Source organism: Myiozetetes cayanensis, unplaced genomic scaffold (genome assembly GCF_022539395.1).
Source record: "Myiozetetes cayanensis isolate MyiCay16 unplaced genomic scaffold, myiCay2020 scf4, whole genome shotgun sequence".
NCBI lineage: Eukaryota > Metazoa > Chordata > Aves > Passeriformes > Tyrannidae > Myiozetetes > Myiozetetes cayanensis.
The window spans coordinates 3,385,819-3,409,852 of NW_026087631.1; the positions used below are offsets into that span (position 1 = coordinate 3,385,819).

General features: G+C 37.8%; 1 protein-coding gene across 1 annotated transcript in view; it reads right to left on the reverse strand.

The window, feature by feature from the left end:
* Positions 1-24,034, reverse strand: part of AUH (AU RNA binding methylglutaconyl-CoA hydratase) — a 108,082-nt gene that overhangs the window by 67,359 nt on the left and 16,689 nt on the right. The window contains exon 5 of the mRNA XM_050328884.1: positions 4,261-4,347. Within this exon, the coding sequence (XP_050184841.1) occupies positions 4,261-4,347 (87 nt within the window). The remainder of the gene's footprint in view (positions 1-4,260; positions 4,348-24,034) is intronic.

A 24,034-nucleotide genomic window follows, 5' to 3' on the forward strand; every position in this document is an offset into this window, starting at 1 on the left:
TTCCCTGCTTGTGGGATTTGGGTGCTAATGCCTATGTTCTTTGGAAGACCTTTGCTAACCAGTAAGTTTCTCACTTATTAGAGGCTGGGGCCAAATGTCACTCTGAGTGATTACACGTATTTGCTGAGTTGAAATTCTTCGTACAGCTTCACTTTTTCTTTCTGTTAAACACCAAGGTGTTTTTATGGAGGAGTGTGGTTACTGCATTCAGCCCCATAACACCCTCAGTTTGTTTTGCAACTGAAGTCCCAGCAGGTAACATCTCTACAACAATAATATCACAGCCCAGACCCCACAGCCACCATGAAGAATGACATGGACTTAATGGGAGTCATAGTATAAGAATACATATTGAAGATCTGACCTAGAATGATAGGGGGTTTCCCCCCGCCCCCAAAGCATCAAAAACAAGGTTTCTGGAAGTCAATGTAATTTGATTTAATTTAGGCAGGCCTGTCTTGTTGTGCACGGTTACAAGAGATCTATTAAGGCTTTACTCTTCTTGTTTCTTGAGGGTAAATCCAGTCCTAAATCTGCAATGAAGTGCCTCAAGGCAGAGCACAGTAATGGACGAATAGTTTTATAAATTCTACTATCAACAACAAAAGAAAAAGGAAAGAAAAAAAATACAAAAACCCCAAACACACACACAAAAACAATACCAAGTCCCAAACAAACCTCCATAATTCTGATACAATCTTAGCAAAAGCAGCCACTTCTAAAAATAGAGGCTGTTTTGATTCCCCTCCCCACAACTTAAAGATCTTAAGTGCCGCAACTAATGGCTCAGTTCAGTTTTTTCAGCCCTTTCATGTGTTTATTTTTAAACCAAGCGATATTTACTGCAGTCTTACTACTTCACCCAAATTTAGCAAGAGGTTATAAATTATGCCCATGTAAACAAGGGCAGTATGCTTTTAATTTCCAGAAAATTCTCCTCCGTAGCTGTATTCCAAAATGATACTACAGCTTTTTACAAAACCACTAGCGTAAGGATTTTAAATGTAATGAAACTGACAGACAGTAAGCAAAGCCAAAGCATGCTAAAAAGGCTAAGTTTATCCAGTTTTTCAAGAAATAATTAACCTTCACTTTATTTTGTCTATAAAGGTAACTTAATGGTCCTCTTTATGAAAACACAGCTAAAAAGAAGCATCTCCTTACTAGGTCACACATCTGAATACAAATGCAATTATGAAAACATGACCTAGTTCTGAAAAGCAAAAAGTAGAATACATTTTAAATGAGATTAAAGCATTAAACTCAGATAGAAAAAGAACAAAGTAGGAGATTGGAAATATTGTTCCCTGGCTATACAACATTCTCAGTGGTAAATACTAATTTGAAAATGGTTTCTCCTCATTAACCATCTCACAACATTCTAGTTGTTGCCAGGCAGGAAAAATATCATTATCATTTTCAATATACAGATACACTGCAGTAACCAAATGAAAATAAAATGTCCCCACAGTTCCACAAAAATTACATTCTGTAATGACAGATCACTTCTTCAGAAGATAAAGAAAAGGAAAATAACTAAGAGCCTCTGACTTGCTACAAAATTACGTTTACTTCTCTTCATAAGGGCATCACAGAACGGGACATCTTGTGCTCCCATCTAATCTAACCTCATTAATTTTTGTTTTATATTTTCTACTAGTTCCTGATGTAGGGAATGACACACTGAGACCCCACCTGGAGTATGGCATCCAGCTCTGGAATCCCCTGCACACAAAGGGATCTGCTGGAGCGAGTCCAGAGGAGGGACATCAAGTTGATTAAGGGGAGAGAGCACCTCTCCTGTGAGAAAAGGTTGGGGGATTTGGGATTTTTCAGCCTGGAAAAGAGAAGTCTTTGGGGTGACCTAATGGCAGCCTTCTAGTACCTGAAGGGAGCCTACAAGAAAGATGGAGAGGGACTTTTTAAAGGGCAAGGAGTGACAGGATAAGGAAGAATGGCTTCAAAATGAGAGTAGATTTAGACTAGATTTTAGGAAAAAAAGTTTTACTGTGAGGGTGGTGAGGCATTACAACAGGTTTCTCATGCAAATTGTGGATAGCCCATTTTTTGAGGTGTCCAAGGCCAGGTTGGATAGAGTTCTGAGTAACCTGGTCCAGCAAAAGGTGTCCCTGCCCATGGCAGGGGGTTGGAACAAAATGGTCTTTAAGGTCCCTTCCAATCCAAACCATTTTATGGTTCTGCGATTTTTAAATTGCTTTGCAAAGACCCTTCAGAAAAATGTTAGATCCGTCTTATAACTACATCTACTGCTGTCATAATGTGTTCAAAAAAACAGTGTATCAAAGATGTATACACTGGGAATACATCATGTGACCCAAAAATCAAAGTATGCCTGTTTAAACACCCATGATATGATAACTGACCAGTAATATTAGAAGTGTTATCCCAATATTCTTCTCTAATCCTTTAAAAATTAACTGGGAGAACCTTCCAGTGACTGTTCTGTTTATGTTTCAAAGTGGAAATGGCAAAATGGGGAGAGGGAGGGAGTAAAGAAAGGAGAAAGGGAGAAGTGGGAGAAAAATGCAAAGATGGGAGAGAGAAGCGAGACACTTAGTCAACTTAAGCAAAAAGTTTTGTTACAGTATGAGGCAAGGGCTGTGTGTTCAAATTATATCCGTTTTCCAAGCAGAGGCATGTTTAATTGCTATTACCTCCCCACACAAACCTTCCTGTCTAGGTACTTCAGTGACCTGGGTTCTCAAATATGAATTCCACTAGCTCACAATTCCAGGCTTCTTTCTCGAGAAAGAGACTAGAGATCAATGAATAAAGGTACTCACAGAGGCTTCCTAAACCTCAAGTAATTCACTGTTAGCATAATGATCCAGTGTAAACCTTCTAGATAGCACTGAAGATGAAGACTATCAAACATTTCTCTCAAAGTTTTTATAACTCTGTGACAAAATAAAGCATCAAATCACTGTGAATATTTTCCAGTCATGCAGCGCAGAATTCCATATTCAAATACTCCAGGCTTCAGAAATTTCCTCACTTTAAAATCCCAAAATAATTGAATTAAAAAACTCTACTTACTAATCACTGGAAAATCTTGAAAAAAGTTGCCCCTATTTAAACATTAATAGCAGCTCAAAGTATTTCCAGTAACTGGCCAAGGAAGGCTGAAAATTTATTACTTAGTGCTAAGGAAGCCTCCCAAAATTCTTACAAAATTCCTGAACTGAACAATTTGTTGCTTGGCATTCCAATAGAAGGACAAACACTGGTATGATATACAATATCAGCAGCAGGAAATTAATGATCTATTAATTTCTAGGTATTCACTTCAAAGGCATGACATTCATTTGAGGGCACAAGTTTCTCCATGAAGTACCTAATCAAACACTCATTCTTCAGCAGTTTGTCATTTACCTGAAAAAAACATACTGGTATCCATTCATAGCATTCTGCCAAACCAATATCTGGCATAATGTTCCCAAGGAAATGTATCTATAAACATTTTCTGAGGAATTATTTATTCCTCAGAGTTTTGTGCCAAAATTTCAAGTGGCAGAATATGTTTCACATGTAAATTAAATGCAGAAAATTAATTGCTTCAAACTTGGAACACTGCACTTCTCTTTTCAACAGAACATATTGGCAATACCCTGTTGAAAAACAATTATATTAAAACTGATCATCAGAGATGTAAAAATATAATCATTTGATGGTGAATTCATACTGTAAAACTTATAAAGAAATTACTATCCTTAAAAACTTGTAGAAATCCATTAAAATCTCAAATTATTAAAAGGTTTTACTACACCAGAGCAAGTGTATATTAAGTAAAATTTTAGAAGGCTTAGTAGGTAAATTTCTATCAGCAGTTGATGGTTAACATGTTTCTAAAATATATTAGACTGCAATAAATATACCAACCACAAGGATTGAAGAGCAAAAATTAAATTGTAAAGCACTTGGATGTCACTGAACAACCCATCCTTTACGAAAACAGAATGGAAAACCACCTCTAGTCCAGTTGAGATTTAGCTTTTCTAGCCTTCTTAAAAAAAAAAAAATCCAACTCAATTTGGAACATTTTAAAAGAATAAATGCACCGCGATTCATATTTGTCAATACACTCTGTAATCCTTATTAAGTGCTTTTGAATGCTAAACAGTTTTGAGTATCCCCCTACCTGTCAAGAATGAACAACCATGCATGGTTATGTCATTCCTCTGATCTAACGCTTCTCAGGCTGAAGTTACAATGACACTGTTCAAGGCAGAGGTTACTTACCCAATTCATTAATAGTTGCTCTCGCTCTGGAGACAAAAGAACTAACTTCACTTGAGTGCATTTTTGCCCTTTCTTTAAGGTCAGCACCTGTAAGCGACATTTCACACGCACGTTAGCAAGCTGTGTGCAGCACTGTTAACACGTTTTCAAAAGTAAAACATTCCTTCATTCCTAAAAAATACAAATCTACTTTTAGACGAGGAGTTTAAATTGGTCACATAAATTTTCCACAGATTTCAAGGAAAACATGACCTATTTATCCAGGGAAAAAAAATACAAACCAACCCAACCAACCAACCAAAAAGATAAATTATCCATAATCAGATTTTCATGAAGTATATTCTTCCCAGCGGCATTTTTTCTTCTCATATTAAAACTGTCTATAATAATAGCATTTATGCTTTTAGTTCATCTGACATACTTTTTTATTTTCCCAACTGTGTCACAAAGTCTGATAAATGTGTGTTTCTCATATTGTGCTCTTGTTATTTTCTTGATAGATCATACAATAGCTAGGGTGCATGATTTTATATTAACAGACAATATTTATCTAAATAAAAATCTACAGTGGGCCTAGTAACGTTTTTCAACTCACTTTCAACCCATTTACTGAAATGTATTTTTGAATAAGTTACATACTGTCACCACTTTTGTTCTTAAAAAAATAATGCCACAACTTGAAAATTGTTACTTATTTCTTCATGAATATATGAAAACTATTCCGTTTAACAAGCATACTGTAACTAGACAGAGATTCAAACATGGTTTTAAAAATTCGCTTGTAGTAAAAAACTGGCACTTCCTCTCATGAGTGTTTAAAAAAAAAAATTGGACAGTATTAATAACAATAAAAATAGCTAAATACATTTGACCCTTCTACTTACATCATAGCAAACTCTTGATTTCAGTAGCACTTCTGCTCTTGCAGGTGTCCCACTAAGTAAAGTCAAGTTTCATTTACACTATCAGGCACTGTGCCAAAAAACCTCCAAACAACCTTCTAGGACGTGCCCCAGCTGAAGACAGTATGACAGTCCAGCTAATCAGACATACAAATATATGAGTATAAAACAGGAATTACTATGGTCAAGTCTGCACTGCAGCAAAATTGCAACTGCTACCTTAGCAATTCACGATCACTGCATAGAGAAATCTTGCCAGGAAATATTGAAAAGCAAACAATATTTGCGTCTATAAATCTGGATAGAACTCTAAATCACATAAAGCTGCAAACAACTTTCAAAAATGCATTTATGTATAGAGTTCTGTAGCTAAAAGGAGCTTCGTGAAACTCCACGTCAAAACCTGCTTTAAAAGTTATGTCAGCAACTGTGTGAACAAAAAAACATCATTTATTTTATATCAGTTAATGTCTGGGTCCAGCTTCTACAACTCTGGCCAAATCATTGCCTACATAAGAATAACATGAAACTGTGTGCTTTATTAACAAGAAAACTGCTTGGCTGTGCAATCTGACTCAAAACTTCCACAGAATGAAATCCTGCTCACTGGGCATACCCTTGAAAAGTATTATAAAGAAAACATCTAGTATTACTGTTAATAAAACCCTCTGTTAATATAAGATTAGGCAATTTTTAAGTTTTGATTTATTCAGACTAACGGAAAAATTGACTCAACTAAAAAAACTCAATCCTTCTAAAATAAAAAATTAACAAACTGCAGACTTCTTCCTTCAGTTAGAATACACATTTCCTTAAAGACCTTTACAGAAATCTACTAAATTTTCAACAGAAACCTTGTGTAGGAATGGATTAAAATGTTCCTTCAAATATAAAATTAATGATTTTAATTACTGTAAAGAAATTTCAGATCTTAGTGCCAAACCCAATTTTTGTAATCTAACATTTCCCTTTTTAGGTGTTTCTCCCTTATAAATGCCAAGGAAATGGAAAGAGTCGTTTCGGTAGCCCTTTTTCTATTTTAGCTCTCCAACACATAATAATAGTAACTGAAACTTTCTCAGAGGGAAGAATTTCAGTCACAAGTCACTCCAAAGGGACACAGGCCTTGGCATCCTCTGGTTCACAGGAGACAGAATGGCCACCAACTTAATACTTTTGTTACTGTTGTAAGATTTGAGTTCTGGACAAAGAATTATTAAGAATTCTGTGACCCACATAGCAGAGAACTGTTCACACGTTTCTTCAAAATCTGTTCTCAAGTCAGAAGCAGAAAAGGCTAAGTTTCTGAAGCTAGCCATGAAGGGGAGTGCAGATTCAGAGAGAGACTTTGCTCTCTCAGCTACAGAAATCAAAGACCACTCCTCTCATCCCAAGTTTTCTCCTTCAAAGTAGCTGAAAATAGTATTTGCTCAACTGCTTAGAGCAACGAAGTAGATAAGCTTTTCAAACCACAAAAACTCTGACACAATGAACCTCTGCAACTTTCCCATGGGCCACAGCTGAAATCTGTGGGCATGTCTGACCCATTGGCTTCCCCACATCCACTCCCAACAGACTCCAGGGTCTGCACTGTGGGTCTATTACTCCCACCCACATTGAACACAGGGCTCCTCTAAGCCCTTGTAACCGAGAAAGAAAGGGCAAACCTGAGCTACCAGTGGGCTGAGGCCAACAAACTGTTTCAGTTTTCATTACACACTGTAATTATGTCCCCACATCCATCTGGTTTGTACTGGAGCATGAATCATTGTTTTCTGGCGCTTTCTGGCGTCTCAGTGCTTTGTCCCACTGACTGATTCTCATCTGCTCAGAATACTAACAAAAGCTAGCCAAAACCAACTGTGATTTTAGGAGTCATGCTCCCCAGTTCTCACCTTCCTGCTCCTAGCACTTTAAAAACTCTTCTCTGAAGATTATAAAATGCCATTTTCAAATTACTAGCTGCTAGTACGGGATAAAAGAGAAGTGCCACAGTTAAAGAGTATATTGACAGTGCCATCAACCACTTCCTCCTACAGCTACATTAGGAGTTAGTTGGTCAGGTACTCTCCACTTTTGAGTAAACTCCTTTTGAATCAACCTAATTCACCAAAGTATCACTTCGAAATTTACACATAGAACTTCCCTGCAGACTTCCAGTGAACAGGTTTGTTTGAAAAATACACTTCTATTGAAGTCTGTCAATCCAAAAGAAAATGTCCGTTTGGTTTTGATCCATCACTTTTTTTACTTCCCTCCCCCAGTACTGGCAGAAAATAGTAAGGTTGGTAAGGGGTATTTTTAACCTTACTTCCCCCAGATATCCCCTGTTGGAATAACTCTCTTCTGCATGGTTTTAAACATTAGGCTACTCAAAGGTTAGCTGTAGTACACTGTCAGTTGAGAGCGTTCTCTCAGCATGTGCCTGACTTCCATTTCACAATGATGCCAGAGAAAATGTTTATTTGAGACAGCCAAGGGCAAGCCAGCAAGATGGGCACATTGCTCTTATTCACCAGCATTTTTCCACGGTATAGGTACGTATGACAAGGATGGCTATTTAACTTAGAGAACACACCAAAGGAAACCAAGTTTTACAGTGATTACTCTGACCCCTCTTGCCTTTTTTTTGGATATTTTCACAAACTTTCTAAACGGAATTTATATACTGTTGAAAAGTTATGTGTAGTGTTTGAAAAATACGTTCCAACATCTTTGTATAAGCCTCACTTCTCAAATACTGTAAATGCCTAGAAATCTTCTTGTACAGACTGCTCTATACTACTTCCAAAACACACCACAAAATCTCTAAACTAAAAAGGCATAAAATTTCATGGTTTATATATGATACTTTAAAAATTAACTTTATTGAATAAATATTTTTTCATTAAAAAGTCCTTTAGAAAGCTGGCACACCAAAATTAAACAGTGAAGTTATTCTATCACGTGTCGAAAGATGCTCTAAGTGTCCTTTGTCTGAGAAAACACTACTACACTTTCTCTAAGAGAATTGCTTTTAATTTAGTGAGAGAAATTTTGGCAAAAGTTTTTACAAGAAAAGCATTTCACTAAAACACTCAACAAAAAGACCCAGTTCACAGAAAACATCCACTACAAACAATCAATTTACCTGCTTTAGTAAAACACAATTCATTTAAGTTACCCATTAAAGGAGGAAAAGAGTAAAAGAAGAAAACAGACCAAAAGAGTAAAGAAAGAAGGAAGGAAGAAAGAAAGAAAGAAAGAAGGGGAGAAAGGAGAGGAAAATAGTTACCTACATCTTTTTTCTCTAAATTTCCAAGAATTTCTGAAATAAAGCTCTTACATCCTGAAATCTATTTAGGATAACTTAACTGCCAATTTTTAACAGCAACTACAATACTTCATGAAACAAATATATTTATTTAGAGGTAGTGTCAAGTCTAACCCAAGTAAAACTTGGTTAACATAGTAACAGGCTATGAATATTATTCTGTTGATATATATTTCCAGTTTATAACCTTAAGATCCTTTTTTTAAAAAAAAAGCATAATTTTAATTTTATTATAACAATGTCACCATGTAGATTAATGATTTTTATTTTGCTTTCAACTAACACCTTTCTGTATATAAAGCTATATGCTTGACAAATCACAAGCAATGCCAGTGACTACTGAAATCTCTAGCTCATGTAGAAGAAAAATGTTTAATGCTTTGCAGAAAAGTATCTTGAATACAAATTAGTTCAGTCTACTCAATCAAGAACAGACAGAACACATCATAACTATGGACTATCACGGGCAACCTTTCAAAAAGTAACAAAAAAACTTATCATCTGTTTGGTAGAATAATAGATTAAAGTCTAAACTGGAAGCAATCTCTGGAGAATCACCTGGTCCAACCTTCTACTGAACGCACAGCCCTAAATTAGGTTACCCAGGTCACTCTATACACCCTGGCAAACAGAGTACTTTTCTCTGAATCTACCAGGCACAGGATGACCAGTTCTCTCTCCCACCCCAGCAATCTCCAACACTCTCATCACCTTACGCGGGCCTACTGAGTGCTGAGTAGAATAAGCACACGCCTCGACCCACTGACGGTTCTCTTCCTGATCCAGTCATGACACTGTTTGCCCTCTTTACTGCCACAGTACACTACTAGCTCATGTAAAGCTCTCTATCCCCCAGAACCCTCTGCAGGTCCTTTGCAGCAGAGCTATACCCCAGCCAGTCAGTTCCCAGCCTGTTCTGACACCGAAGTTTACTCAGCTCCAGGTGCAGTTCCTATTTATCTTTGCTAAAAGTCATGCAATTTTTGTTGGTCCAATTTTCCAGCCTGTCAAGGTCTCCCTGAATGAATGGTGGTTCCTCCTTCCCACAAATTCCCTCCCCTTCCACTTCGAAGTCACCTGCAAACCCGGAGAGGGTTTGATTGTACCATCAGAACACCTACAAAGATATTGAATAGCACCACCAGAGCCCACACTGACCTTAAGGAACCCCACTCCAAGGACCACCTGGCAGTTTGACTTTGAAACAATAACATCACATTATCCTTTCTTATTTACAGGTGACCATATTCCATGCTCTGTATGTCCAGACTGTATCTTACCACCTTGTCTACAGGAATACTAGAGGTGAACACATCAAGTGCCTTGTTAAAGTCAAGGTAGACAGCATTCATAACTCTTAATTCATCCACTGAACCAGTGGTTCCATCCCAGAAAGCACCATGTTAATTCAAGCACAATTTACCCTTGGTAAACCTGAGCTGGTTTTTCCCAGTTGCTTCCTTGTCTTTCACGTGCCTGAAAACAACTTCCACAAACACCTGTTCTGTAACTTCCCATAAGAATGAAGTCTTGCAATTACCAGAATTTTGATTTTTGTAGATGGGTAAAATATTTGCCCTTTTCCAGTCACCTCAATGACCTTTCAAATAAGATAGGTGGTGGACAAACTCAGATACAGATCGTGTTCATGCGTGTGTGTCCAACTGCTGCTACAGCTGGAGTTTAATTCAGTCCTTCTCTACTGACAGTGGTTTGCTGTTTATTTTGTTTTATTTTGTTTAAAAGCTACAGAACACACCAAATAAACTTGTAATGTATGGAATATATTCTAATGCATTCCTAAATATTTTAAAGATTTTAGATTCAAACTGACTCTGTAATACTTAAAAATCAATTACAAATTCAGAACACTACGAAATGTAACATCATTGCATCAAGAATCATTAATTTTAGTGCAGAGGTATGAGAGATCAGAAAGTTACGGATAAAAAGTGAAAAAAATAGTACCAAAATATCTACTAAACAAAGAACAGCTAGCAACTTGCTTCTAAGGATCAGCTTCTTTTATGAGTACTCCTGAGAAGAAAGACCTTACAAAGCAGCACATCTTGCTCTACATTCTCTGTTCTCTGAGATTTTATATTTAAATTTAAAATCAAACATGTATGTAAGAGGTAAAATTTATATCAAAAGATCATTTCCTCAAAGATTAACCTATAAGACAACAATATATTGTCGGAAAAACACGGCTTTGCATAACACCCTTTTTTGGTTGTTCTTGTTTCCTTAGCCCTTAAGGATAAATAAAAATCTAATATTCAAATTGCCTTTGTCTATGCTGTAGAGCACCTTGAAACATTTCAATGAAGAAAGAATACCACAACATTTAGTCCAAGTCCCCACACAGCTTTATTCAAACTCTCACATCTTCTCATACTTAATATTTCCTTTATATTTATTTTCTAATTTGAAGTTAAACAGAAGTATGATCACCACTTTTATGTGCCAAACATGACTTGGATCTCTACATTTTAGCGCATTTCTGTCGTGGTTCAACACCGGCTGGCAACTAAGTACCACACAGCCATTTGCTTCCCCCACCTCCCCTGCCTGTGGGATGGGAAGGAGAATGAGCAAAAGGGTTAAGATCAATTTAATAACGAAAATAAAATAAAAATAATTATCATAATTATCATTATATAACCATCATGACAATAAAAACTGATATAAGAAATAAAGAGAGTGAGAAATAAAACCCAAGAAAAAACAAGTGATGAACAATGGCTCTCCACTCGCTGACCAACGCCCAGACCATCCCCCAAAAGCAACTGGCAGCTCCCAGCCAACAACCCCCAGTTTATTTACTGGGCATGACATTCCACAGTATAAAATATCCCTTTGGCCAGTTTGGGTCAGCTGTTTGGGCTGCGCTCCCTCCCAGCTTCTTGTGCAAAGATCTGCAAAGTCCCTGACTCAGGGTAAGCACTAGGTCAGACAACAACCAAAATATCAGCGTGTGACCAACATCATTATTCTTATATGGAATCCACAACACAGCACTGGACCAGCTAAAAAAAAAAAAAAAAAAAATGGCAGTTTAATGATTCCAACAAAGGTAGGAAACAAAAAAACACACTAGACAGTAATATATCACAAAATATTAAGCAAGTGCTGGAAATCTTCTCATACAGAATGGAAATGGAGAACTAACTCCAGAAGTTACATGTAAGTATTCAGAACTCAGTTTTTCAGATGTGCAAAATTCTAAAATTCTTAGGAAGTCAGCACACTGTAAAGATAACAGAATGATTTGAAATTAACACAAATAAGAGTAGCTTTGCTCCCAGGCATTAGGAATAAATTTGAGTATGCAATGTACTTAGAAAAGTAATACCAGTGCAGCACCACAGGACCCAGCCTAACAGTGAATTAATATACTAAAGAGCCGGCTCTGAAATGACAAAGAGCTATAAAATAAAGGGCTGAAAACACAGACCTTGGTCCTACGCCCGCCTAACTGGGTTATCTCTCCATCTTTGTGATACGCTTTCCATAACTGTCTGTTAAATAACATTGTAGCTAAGAAACTAGTTCACAACATATGGTTAGCACAAGGGTTTCAAAGCATCTTCAGTAACATGAGAGAGAGAGCACCTTTCGTAACTTAAGGGTAACCATCTTACTTTCTACCACAACCATTTCCTTTACTGAACAGCAACCAGCAGTTCTGTGGCACACCTGTACAGGCACAAATCTCTGCAAACGCCACCTGCATTGTACACAGAGAAAATGCATTTACACACAACTGTGATAAAGAGCAAGTTGTATTCTGAATTTCAGAACAAAATGAGAAGGATGCTTGCTGCAGTCATTCTAGTTGAGGGAAAAAGAGTTTGGCATGCAGGATGACATGTATGTTCCCCTACATAGGGAAGCAATCTAAATGAATAAAACTTTTTTTTTTTTTTTTAATGTAAGACTGTATATTCCTGAAGTTCTCTAAATGTGGATATGTGATTTTTAAGACAAAACTGATACTGATATTCTTGCATATAAGACTTCCTTTCTTAATTTTATTAGCATGGCTTGATAATCGCACTTTTTACACACATCCCCTCTGTGTCACAGAAACATTCCTGAGAATCATCAAACTGTGAAGAACAAACAAAATGTCTGCAATTCCTATATATCTGAACCTGTGGCAGGATGCCAGTCCTAAACATTCCCTCTGGTAAGATGGCAGCATTACAACTCCACCACTATATGTTATCTTACATATCTTGCAATAATTTACACACAGATCAGCATATTTAAAGCACTAGCTGCTATATCAGTCCCCATAAATAGGATATTTCAGAAAGTGTAACTTCGGGGGCAGAGGGGAGGTTTTGCTTTTTTTTTCCTATTTCCTTTCAGCTTTTGAACCCCAAGCCTTTCTGAATGGCCCAGGTGCTAATTCACACAGGTTTCCACTTCCAATCCAGGAATCCTGAATATAAATTACTAACTTCATATACAAAAGTTCTACGATCCCCTTCCAATGCCTATGCAAATTCAGACCAGATATAGATTTAAGTCAGCTGGTTCTTTTTCCATCCTGTCTGTCCAGCTCTAAATTTAGACACACCCAACAATATTCCTCCTGTTAACCTTTCCTACTGCAAAAGAAAGACAGCATTACACCTCATATGCCTTTCCTGAATTCATCTTCTCCCAAAGGGGGAAAAGAAGAATCACTATAAAGATACTAACCTCACCTCTTCAAAATAAAGTCAATTTTTTTTCTCAAACACCAACCAGTTTTCTTTGTGAAACTTCCATCATCCTGTCACTCCCTAGTCCCTACCCTCTTAACAGCTTTCTCACAACAGGGTTTCGCAGTTTCCTCCATGAAACGTGAAAGAGACCAGTTGTGTTGGGTTTGGCTGGGGCAGAGTTAATTTTCTCCACAGTGTCTAGTACGGGGCTGCGTTTCGGGTTTGTGCTGAACACAGGGTTGATAACACAGAGATATTTTCGTTACTGCTGACCAGGGCTTACACAGAGCCAAGGCCTTTTGTGCTTTTCACACTGCCACGCTGGGGAGGGAAGCTGGGCGTGCATGGGAGACTGGGAGGAGACACAGCCAGGACAGGTGACCCAAACTGGCCAAAGGGACATTCCATGTGACATCCTGCTCAGTATATAAAGCTGGGAAGAAGAAGGAAGAAGCTGGGGCTGTTTTCAGTGATGCCTGTCTTCCCATGTCACCACTACATTTGACAGTCTCCTGGAGATGGCTGAACACCTGGCCTGCCCATAGGACGCAGTGAATTAATTTCTTGTTTTGCTCTGCTTGTGTGCATGGCTTTTGCTTTTCCTACTAAACTGTCTTATCTTAACCCACAATTTTTCTCACTTTTACTCTTCTGATTCTCTCTCTGATCCCACTGATGAGGAAGTGAGCAAGCAGCTGCATGTGCTTAGTTGCCAGCTGGGGTTAGACCACAACACGAGCACTGGTGGAAATACAAGAATGGTATAGTTACCTGTTTCCAAACAGGTAAATTAAGACAACATTAATTTTGATTCTGTGCTATGTCACACTTCCAGTGACTTCTGTCAGGCTAACAAATCAGGACTAGCACACAAAGGCTGTGTACACGTAACTGTCATTAAAAGGTTGTGCAATTTTTGACTCTCAGATAGATAAAGAATCAGTGGAAAAGATTCAGAAGGAGAAGACAGTGTCAGTAGGAGTGAGGGTCAGCTAATAAGTGGTTAGGAACCACAAAGACAGGCCTTCAGAACAATAAAATCTTGACAAACCTGTTTGCCCCAGTCTTAGAATACTACCCTATAAAACATCCCAACCACAGGACAAGACCATGAGTTTACATCATGGTAATGATAAATATCAGCATTTAATAAAAAGCATTACATGTTGCAATTATTATTCAATATAGAGCATTTTCTTTTAAAACAGAACACCCTCCGCCCAGGACCAAAAAAAAAAAAAAAAAAAAAAGGTAAAGCTATTTCCTATAACACTTTTATTTCTATGTTATTTCCACAACAAGATTACAGAAGTACTTCTTTAGTCATTCTGGTAGGCTGAACACCCAACTTCCTCAAAACACTTTCGTTTTCAAATTCAACCTTCACTAAGAGAACTCCTAGATTCAACATAATTGAATTCTTATACAGAGTGGCAAAGTTCAAATAAGACAACCCTAAAACCTGCATTTTTTACCCTATTATTCAGCTCCAAACTAACAGTGCAATCATTATTTGTGATTTCTATTTATACCTTCTATAAGAAAATCCTCTGAAGATATCAGCACCAGAGTTCTTATTTTTAAAACAAAATATCTAAAACTAATTTACTTTATAGAATAATTATGTTTGGCTATTCTAACTACTGAAAAAAAATAGTATAAATGTAGTACTGCATCTCATGTGTATCAACTGCAACAGCTTTGCAGTGGGTCTGCTAATATCTAACCCCTATGATGACAACTGACACACAGTTTTCTACCTTCTGATTCATAAGAAGACATTCCAAAAACTTGCTAATGCTGAGATTCTTCATCCTTCTTCTTGAGCCTTAATTGAATGCTCAGACTGAACATTCCTTGCAAATAGTATTAAACCTTTCATCTCAAGAAAAGAATAGGAATGCACCCAAAATTTTCAGCAACCTGCTGTTTGTTCCACTTTGATTTCTAGTAAGTTCAGCAATCAAAAGAAAAGACTTCTTTCATAGCACTATTACAGATGACTGACTCAAATACTTTGCATAAAGCATATATCTGACCATTGCATACATGTTTTTTTTAAGGTTAAAAGGAATTGATACTGCTGGGTTTATCTACTTTGAATAGCAGTAAGTACAAAAACAGTTAACTAACAGCACACCCAGTTTTATGAGCTCTAAATAGAAAAGGAGGAAGTGTGTTATGTGGTAAAAAAGAGAAAGTCAGAATTTCTTCCAAAGAAGTCCTGAAGTCAGTATTCAGGCATAAATCCTATTAAAGAAAGGAGGAGATCTTCCTGAGAAAAAAAATATAGACTGAACTGTTAGATTGCCTGGATGTCGACGTGGGTGAAAGCCTTTTTCTTTCTTTTTTCACTACCCTTCACTCCATCCCTTGATTTTGAAGGCATCACCCAGTATCTCTGTAGCAGCCTTAGTCATGTTGGTGTATTAGCTTGAAACTTCCAGCAGGTCAAGATTCAACAACACTGGATTCTGTACAGCTATGCAGCAAGTGATATTTTCAGTGGAACATTTAAAGAAGTAGGTAAATAATACATACAGTATATGAAAATAAAAACACTTTGTGAAGGATATCAGCAACAACCATCATGTTCTGCTGCCTCCCAATTACAAGATGATCATTTTTGAGGCATACATCAGATCACAAAGTTGAGGAAAGACTTGAAGTAAGTGGCCTTACAAAGACTGCATGAGGTGAAAACTGAGTTAGATTAGAAGCCTTTTCAAGCTTAGTTTTTGTGGGAAAACTCACACTCTGGAAGAAAAGTCTTCAAGATTAAGGATATAGAGTCTCCTCAGAGAGCTTAAATCTTGAACTGAAAAAAAACCCAAAACATTAAAATGGCTGTCACTGCTGCACAAACATCTCTGGCTCATATTCACACTGGGCCAGCACTCAAGGCCAAAGTCTCGCCATTCTACACAGTTCTGTGTGAAAGTAACAACTAGTATGCGAGCCATGAGTAGGAACATCTCTTAATTATCCTTTGTTCACACAAAAGTCAGACATGAAACCAGCAGCTGCAATTCTATTTCTCACAACATCAAGTTAAGCAGTTCACAAGCAGTACTTCCCCTTGTTCCCTGTGTCCCCAAAGGCTTCAAACTGACTCAGAAAAATAAATCAGAGTGCTTTCAAACAGCGAAATTTGCCATCCACTGAATGTATTTTGAGCACCAATATTGCAAACTCAATTCTATTTTCTAAGGACTTGTTATTTTAAAATACTTCAGAGATATTTGATCTCTTCTATTTTTAAAAGACTATCCAATAGGCTTGTCAGCAAATTACTTTAGAGAAAGAAAGAAAGAAAAGGAAATGAGATACAACACTGGAGTATTACCTGCCATCTGGAGGGGCTTAAAAAATTATACAGATTGGTGACATTTGTGCCCGAAGCTCAATCACTTAAAACCCATGTCCCTTCACATGCATTCGGTAAATTCCAGCTGGTGGCAGGAATTCCACAAAGAAATGGTAAAATACCAACAAAATACTATTTTAGATCTAAATTTTTTTATATCCTACAAAACCCTGATGCTTCACTATTAATATAAACTTTCTGCATTACATTGGAAGGAGCTGAGGAACAGTGTGGACAACTACCTACCTACCTGCAACTTTTTATCTTTAAAGAATTGGGGGGGGATTGTGTTTCGTTAAAACAGGCAGGATTCAACTAAAAGGCACAGCATTTCTTTTACTTATTGGAAGTTTTTCTTCATATTTGAATCAATTAGCACATATATATATACATGTATATATATAGTTGCACTGTGCCCTATTCTATGCCATTTATAAAAGCAGGTATGAAACTAACTGTTAAAACTGTCTTAAGATGAAAATGCCATAGATTCAGATATGTCTAAATACCTCTGCTACATGATCACTTTATTTATTCTTTTCAAGAGCAAGTGGAAAAGAATTCTTTACCATGCAATAACTATTTTTTCCATGTGTTGCGCACATGTATTCTATTTCCAGGACACGTTACCACCAAGCGCATGAGATCAAATTATTTTTGCCAGCAGGTTTTCTCAGCCAAGGATATAAATGGCAAAGCAGGCTCAGTTCCCTCACCAATAAAGAAATCAGGTGGCGCAGGCACTTAGTACACCAAAGTAAAGGGTTATTTAACTGACACAGTGTACGATGACAACACGCCTCAGAGAACCGTGAAAAAAACCAGCATCGTTTCTTCACAAAGCAACACAACAAAAACAGACATGACATGAGTATTTCAAATGGAAGTGACCCCTCGATTTGACTTAATACTTATGGAAGAGATCTAGACCTTAAGAGGCTGCAGTGGGAAACTCAAATGTTCACAAGAGAGGTTAAAAAGAATTAAGTTCCTCATCTAAGAACAAAGGTATTCACCAGCAATGTCCTGGGTGGCAAAGGGCAAACCAAAAGTTATCTTTATCACTTTAGTATGATCAGGGCTAATCAATAATCTGTATCTTTCTATTAAGCTAGTTTTAGCCACTTTAAAACCACAAAGTTTTAAACCATTTTATATAGAGCACCAGATGAGTGACTGTAATTTCTGACAAAAAAGGCATCCATGTGCATGCCCTGAAACTGCAGCAAAAGCTTTAGCCAACACCTGAAAATAAATGTGTAGCTTTTGAGAAGCTGTAAGAGAATCTACGACAGACGTAGAGTTTACACATAATAAAGATGCAATTGCTTTCTTTTATCTAGGATTTGAAGATGATGAAAAGTGAAAATTAAATGAACTAAAATAGCTATTCTCCAGCACAACCATGTTAAAGTGGGTTTGGTATCACACAGTTGTAGCAACATTGAGGCTGGAAAAGACCTCCAAGATCACAGAGTGCAATATTATTCACCTAACACAGCCATGTCCACCACTAAACCATGACCTAAGTGCCTAAGCTTTCAAACACCTCCAGGCATCATGCTGGACTCAGTCAAATTGCTCAACACCCCTACTAACCTGATATAATCAGCAAACCACAAACAACTTGATAATAAAAAAAGACAGAAGTCTATCCAATAAGCCCTGTGTGTTTTCTGGGTAATAAATAAAATTCTATTTCAAAACACACAAAGTTGTCTTGGGAATCCAAAAACATGTTTATGACAGAGATGTGCAAGTAGCTTGGAAAAATAAAGTTCCTGAATTGTCTTAATGCCTGTTAGGATACTAACCCAGCTTTCAAGAGATCCCCCAAAAAATAAAAATAAAAATTTAAACATACACAGAGAACTTTTTCTCCATCCCCAGTGGGGAGACTTGAAATGAAAGGCTTAAAGCAAAACCACATTGCTGATGCAGGCTATAAAGAAAGACACCCAAACAACATTTTGTAATTTAGGAATACATCTCAAACTCATAACCTAATAGCTAATACTGTAAGGTGCTGCAATTCCAGACTCCAGTAAGAACCTGCAACTGTCCACATGCAAAGCAGTGAGAATAACAATCCCCATAAATCGTCTCCCAAAGTCTGTGCAAACTGCTAACCATGAAAGGTTGGAAGTACAGAAAGAGTAGTTTTCCAAAACTTGTGGTTCTACCTGAAGAGTGCTGAAGGTACTTTTGGACTAAAAATAATTCAGGAGCACCTCCCTAAATGCTAAGTTCTTAGTTGAGAGTTCACCATTGCACTTTGAAAATAGAACAGGAATAAAAAATAACCCTCTAGGGTTCCAGCACCTGCTGGACTTGCTTCAAGTGACTTCAAGCATCCCTCTAGTAAAGCTAAAAAGGAATAGGGTAACAATACAGTGATGCTGGTGTTTATTACCCTACAGGACATTTTTGGAACTAACTCACCTAATGACTACAGATTTCATTTTTGCTGTCATACAAAACCATAGTTCTGTACTGTAAAACCAGTTTTGAATCAGGATGGCAGATAAGCCCCCACTCAGCTTGCCTTCTCACTCTGCACCAGCAGGATGGACAAGACAAAAGGAAAAGCGAGAGCCAGCTGTGGGCAGGGGGAGAGGGGGGAATGGATATGTGTGGAAAAACCACCTTGCAGGCTGAGCTAAAGACAGTTTAATAAGTACAGGGAGGGAAAAGGATGCAAAAACAATCGTCCACCACCAACAGACCAATGCCTCTCCAGCCCTGAGCAAGGTCTACTTTGGAAAAACAACTACCCAGTTTTGCTGCTGAGTAATGATGTCACGATCCATGGAATACTCCCTTTCGCAACTCAAGTTGGCTGTGCCAGCCCTGTACCCTCCCAGCCTCTTGCCAACCCTCAGCTGACTCACTGGCACAGCGAGAAGCAGAGGGGACCTTGATGTTGAGCAAGCACTGCTCAGTGACAACTCAAACACCGGTGTCCTTTCAACACTGTTTTGCTCACCAGTCTGTAACACAGCACCATACTTGCTGCTGTGTGGAAAATGAACTCTGTCCCAGCCGTGCCCAGTACAGGTTCTAAAGATAAGACCACTGGTACTTAAGGCATTTGTTAATTTATACGTCAACCACAAGCAAAGCAACTCCAATAACTCAAAATACCTAGAGAGGTACAGAAAACTGATACATACAAGGGTATCAGAAGACTCAACTGAACTGCCCTGTGACTTCAAAGAGCCAAAAGATACCAGTGATGACTGCACAGATATTCCTGCAGCTTTAAATATTAAATCAACACTTAGCTGGCTTTAACACACCTGCAGGAATCAATACAGCCTATAGCCTGCTTGAAGATGACAAACTATGCCACACGAAGGATATTCCTGAACAGGAGAATCTCAAGCATGCCAAGACAACTTTGCTCACTTCCACAGAAATAAAACTGCTCAGATACAGCATCCTATCCACTAGTCTACCCTACCAAAGCAAAGACTTCAGCAGTACTGAACCCTGCAGTCCTCACGCTTTGATCCAGGCACCAGAAGTGGTCCAGTGATGGTTATGCAAGTTTCCAGTCAAGTCCTTTTTTATGACACCCAAGTTCACCTACACATCTCTAACATGTAGGGTATTAAGAGAAATTTCTTACATGGTGTCGTGTGTGCCAACAGTCATCTAATTTCACGCTCCAATGACACAGGATAAAAAAGGGGGAAAAAATTAAAAAAAAAAAAAAAAGTGTTCTGCATTTCAGTGAGCAGCTGTATGTGAAACTCAGCACTGCCCTGAAGCAGCCCTAAGCGGTGCCACAAGGACTACATTCCAAAAGTCAAACCCAGCTGTAACACGTACACGAAATGCAGGAATTCACACACCTGTGTGACACAGAAAACGTGGGTTTGGATAAACGTGACAGAAATACTACAGAATGCTTTTTTATTAAATCAAAATGGAATGCATTGCAGTTGCACCACATACATAACATAGCCATTAAAGATGCATTTCCGAGCAACAAAAGCTGCAATAAGCTAGTTACATCACCAAACACATCTGTGGACCAAACCCCTTAAGAAGCATATTAAAAAAAGAAGACAAATACAGAGTAAAACTATTTCTGATTATGTTCTAAATATTGAAATATTTTTTTTAATATATTTTATATCCAAAAAGCAGAGTCTCTTTATAAGAGCAAATGGGAAAACAAGTTGTCCAATTACCTAAGAACATTAGCTGCAGAAGAGTTTTCCCAATATAAAATGTTCTGCATCCATCTGGTATCTTTTCCATTTTAATTTAGTCTATTCTGGTAAAATCCACTTCAGAAAAAACTTCGATATTTGAAAATTTATTACAGCACTCTAAGTGAGGCCTGTATGTATGTTTCTCTATTCTAGGTATTCAAGCAAGGTACCCTTCACTGCTTCATAGTCCCCTTGACAAGATGTCACTTTCATTTAAATGCTGGTATGTGCTGAAGGTCCTTCTCCACAACTCCTGCCTGTGTCAAGTTTGCACACCAAGTCACTACAGATTTCTACTCAGGACACTTCTGCATCATTTCTGTAACAATCCAAAAGATCTTGAGCACTGTGTCTGTTTCAAGCATCTCCCAAAACTGCAGAAGTTCTCCAGCTGTTTGGGACCTTATTTGTAAGCTATATGGTTATGTTTATTCTCATCAATTAAATGACTTTCAGTCATTTCAGTATAAAAGTCTTAGCTCTAAAGTTAGGCTCAAACCCCCTATTTTCCATTAAAAAAACAAGCTGCATTTCCAAAATTTTACTCAACTTAGTGTAAACGAGACGTAGGAGGGGAACTCAAAAACAGCCAAGTGTTCCCTTCAGAAATTTGTCTCCTTAGGGTTTCTGTACAGTTGCTCAAGAGAGAGAACACCCTGAGAACTACTCTGACTGTCATGCACAGAATTGAAACAAATAAATTTCTTTTATCACCACTATATTTATGCTTTGTGACTACTCCTTCAGAACTTAACAAATTACTTTGTACCTAACATTTCAATGTAATAATTTTAAGTATTCAGTTTGAACAATTTTTTTCCCATGCTTTTGTAATTTTTTTAATGGCTCTGGGAAAGTCATTCCTGTTTCCTATTACCCTCCTCTGGATAAACTAAAGAACTAATCAAATGTCACTTGCTCAGAAGTATATCTTTTACCTTGAATTTAATATTTTTAATATTTTAGGTGGCTCTCACTGGAAAAAATATTTCCAGAAAATATTGCATTGTGTGCATTTGCTGTAATGGACTAAAAGACTAAAGACATTAAACTATTAAAACAGAACAAATTTTTAAAAAATATATTATTTTTATGATAAGTAAAACTTACCATGGCCTCACTATGTTCCCCAACATCCAAAGATGAACTGCTTTTATACTTCCCAGCACACTTAAGCCAGCTGAATGACACCAAGTGTAGTACAGCCCTCAAAATTAGTTCTAGAGACAGAAAAACATCACATAAAAAAACCCCCCACTTCAAGTAACTGAAGAAGGTGCTGTAGTTCCACGTGCATGTCCAGCCTTTGGTAAGTATTATACTAGCAAAGTCACATTATACTAGCAAAAACACACAAGAATGTTGATTCTGTTTGGCAAGGCTCACCACATTACTGGAGGACCAACTCAAGACAGATTTGGGTCTTTTTAGTAAATCTTAAGTAATAGCATGGATCGCAAGTTCAAGATGGCTTCAGTTCTACCGGGGAAGTAGAAAGAAGAATGCTTATATAATTGGAATAAATACTTTTCCATTTCTTAATCAGATACCACAAGCCATGCAAGAGAAGGAACGGACAGATGTTGTTTCATCATCCTGAAAAAGCAAATATGAAAATTATGTCAATCAAGGGAAAATACTGCTAAAAAGACGACTGTCTAGCTGGATTTCATAATTTACTTTTCATTAATGGCCTGATCTTAAATTTGGTATTTATTTTGTGATCACAAATCACAGTTAGTTGTGGTCTACAGCTCATACAAGACCAAAAAAGGAAGAAAAATTGCATGGATATATCCACAACTAGCATCCCCAGATGGATACATCCAATTACCGGAAACTTTTCTTTTTTTTTTTATAGTTTTATGCTATGGCAATATTAGCTATGAATAATGTTGTCTCTACTTCCACTGAACCCTAAGAAAAACTCTGACACAGTAGACAAATCCACAGCAATTTAAAGTACTTTCAATTCAAATTGTTTTCATTCAGCGGAAGAACGGAGTCCCTCTGAGACAGAAATTTAATATTTTTATGAATTGCTCCTGGTACTAAAGGAGTAACTAATCTAAAGCTGTCATTAGAGAACCTCAAAACTAGAGAAGGACACACAGTATTTCACAGACAAGGCTTTAGAGCACACAGTGCAGGAAAAGAGAGACATCTAAACAGATGTCAAGCCTGATGAAAAGAGTCCTGCATCTCATGTAACGGATGGAAAAAAAGAACAAAGCAGCTACAGATTTAGTCTCTTCTGTTGAAGTTATTCCACTTCAGCTTCGGTACAGTACTTATTACACAGTACTGCTCACTACTCACTCATCTAGAGAGAAAGATTCCTCACTACTTTTATTTTAGCCCAGTTTTTACACAAGTTTCTCTGAGACTGTATATAACCAATCCACCCTCAATTTCATAGTTCCTCAAGAATAAAGGTGTTGCCTCAATCTTATTTTGGAAAATCCGTAACAACTTGGGCCACCTGCCAAGTGCCCAAAAAGATGGTCTCTCATTCCCCTCCTCAGTAAGATAGGAGACAAAATGCAATTACAAGCTCACGGATCAAGATAAGGACAGGAAGACCACTGACTTGTTACCATCATGGGAAAACAGACTGATTGGACTTAGGCAAGATAAATTTCATCTGCTGCCAATAAGACTTGGATAGTGAGAAACAAAAACCAAATTAAAACCATCTTGCCCCCGCTCTTCCTTCTCTCCTGGCTTAACTTTACCACTAACTCCTCCACCCCTCTCCCCTGCTGCGCATCACGAATGATGGGATTTGGGAATGGGGCTTGCAGTAAGACCGTAACACTTGCTCCTCAGAGGGCTCTTATCTGCTCGGAGTGATCCTCCACGAGCTCCAGGAGAACAACCTGCTTTGTCATGGTCTTCTCCTTGGGCTGCAAGGGAATCTCTGCTTTGGGTCTTCGAACACCTTCTCCCCTTCCTTCCTACCGATCTCAGTGTCTTCAGGGTTGTTCCCTCACATTTTTTCTCCTCACTTCTCTCTCATGGCTCCTGCACATGGTTCTCCACCATTCCTAATTATGTAATCACAGAGGGGTCACCAGCATCACTTACAGACTCAGCTTTGGACAGTGAGGGGTCTGTTTTGGAACTGGATGCAGCTCACTACGTCCAGAACCAGGACAGCTCCTGGTCTCTTCTCAGAGAGGCCCATGTGAACTCAATATACTGGTTTAAAAACTATTCCCAACTAGAGAATAAATTTCAGAAAGCCGAAA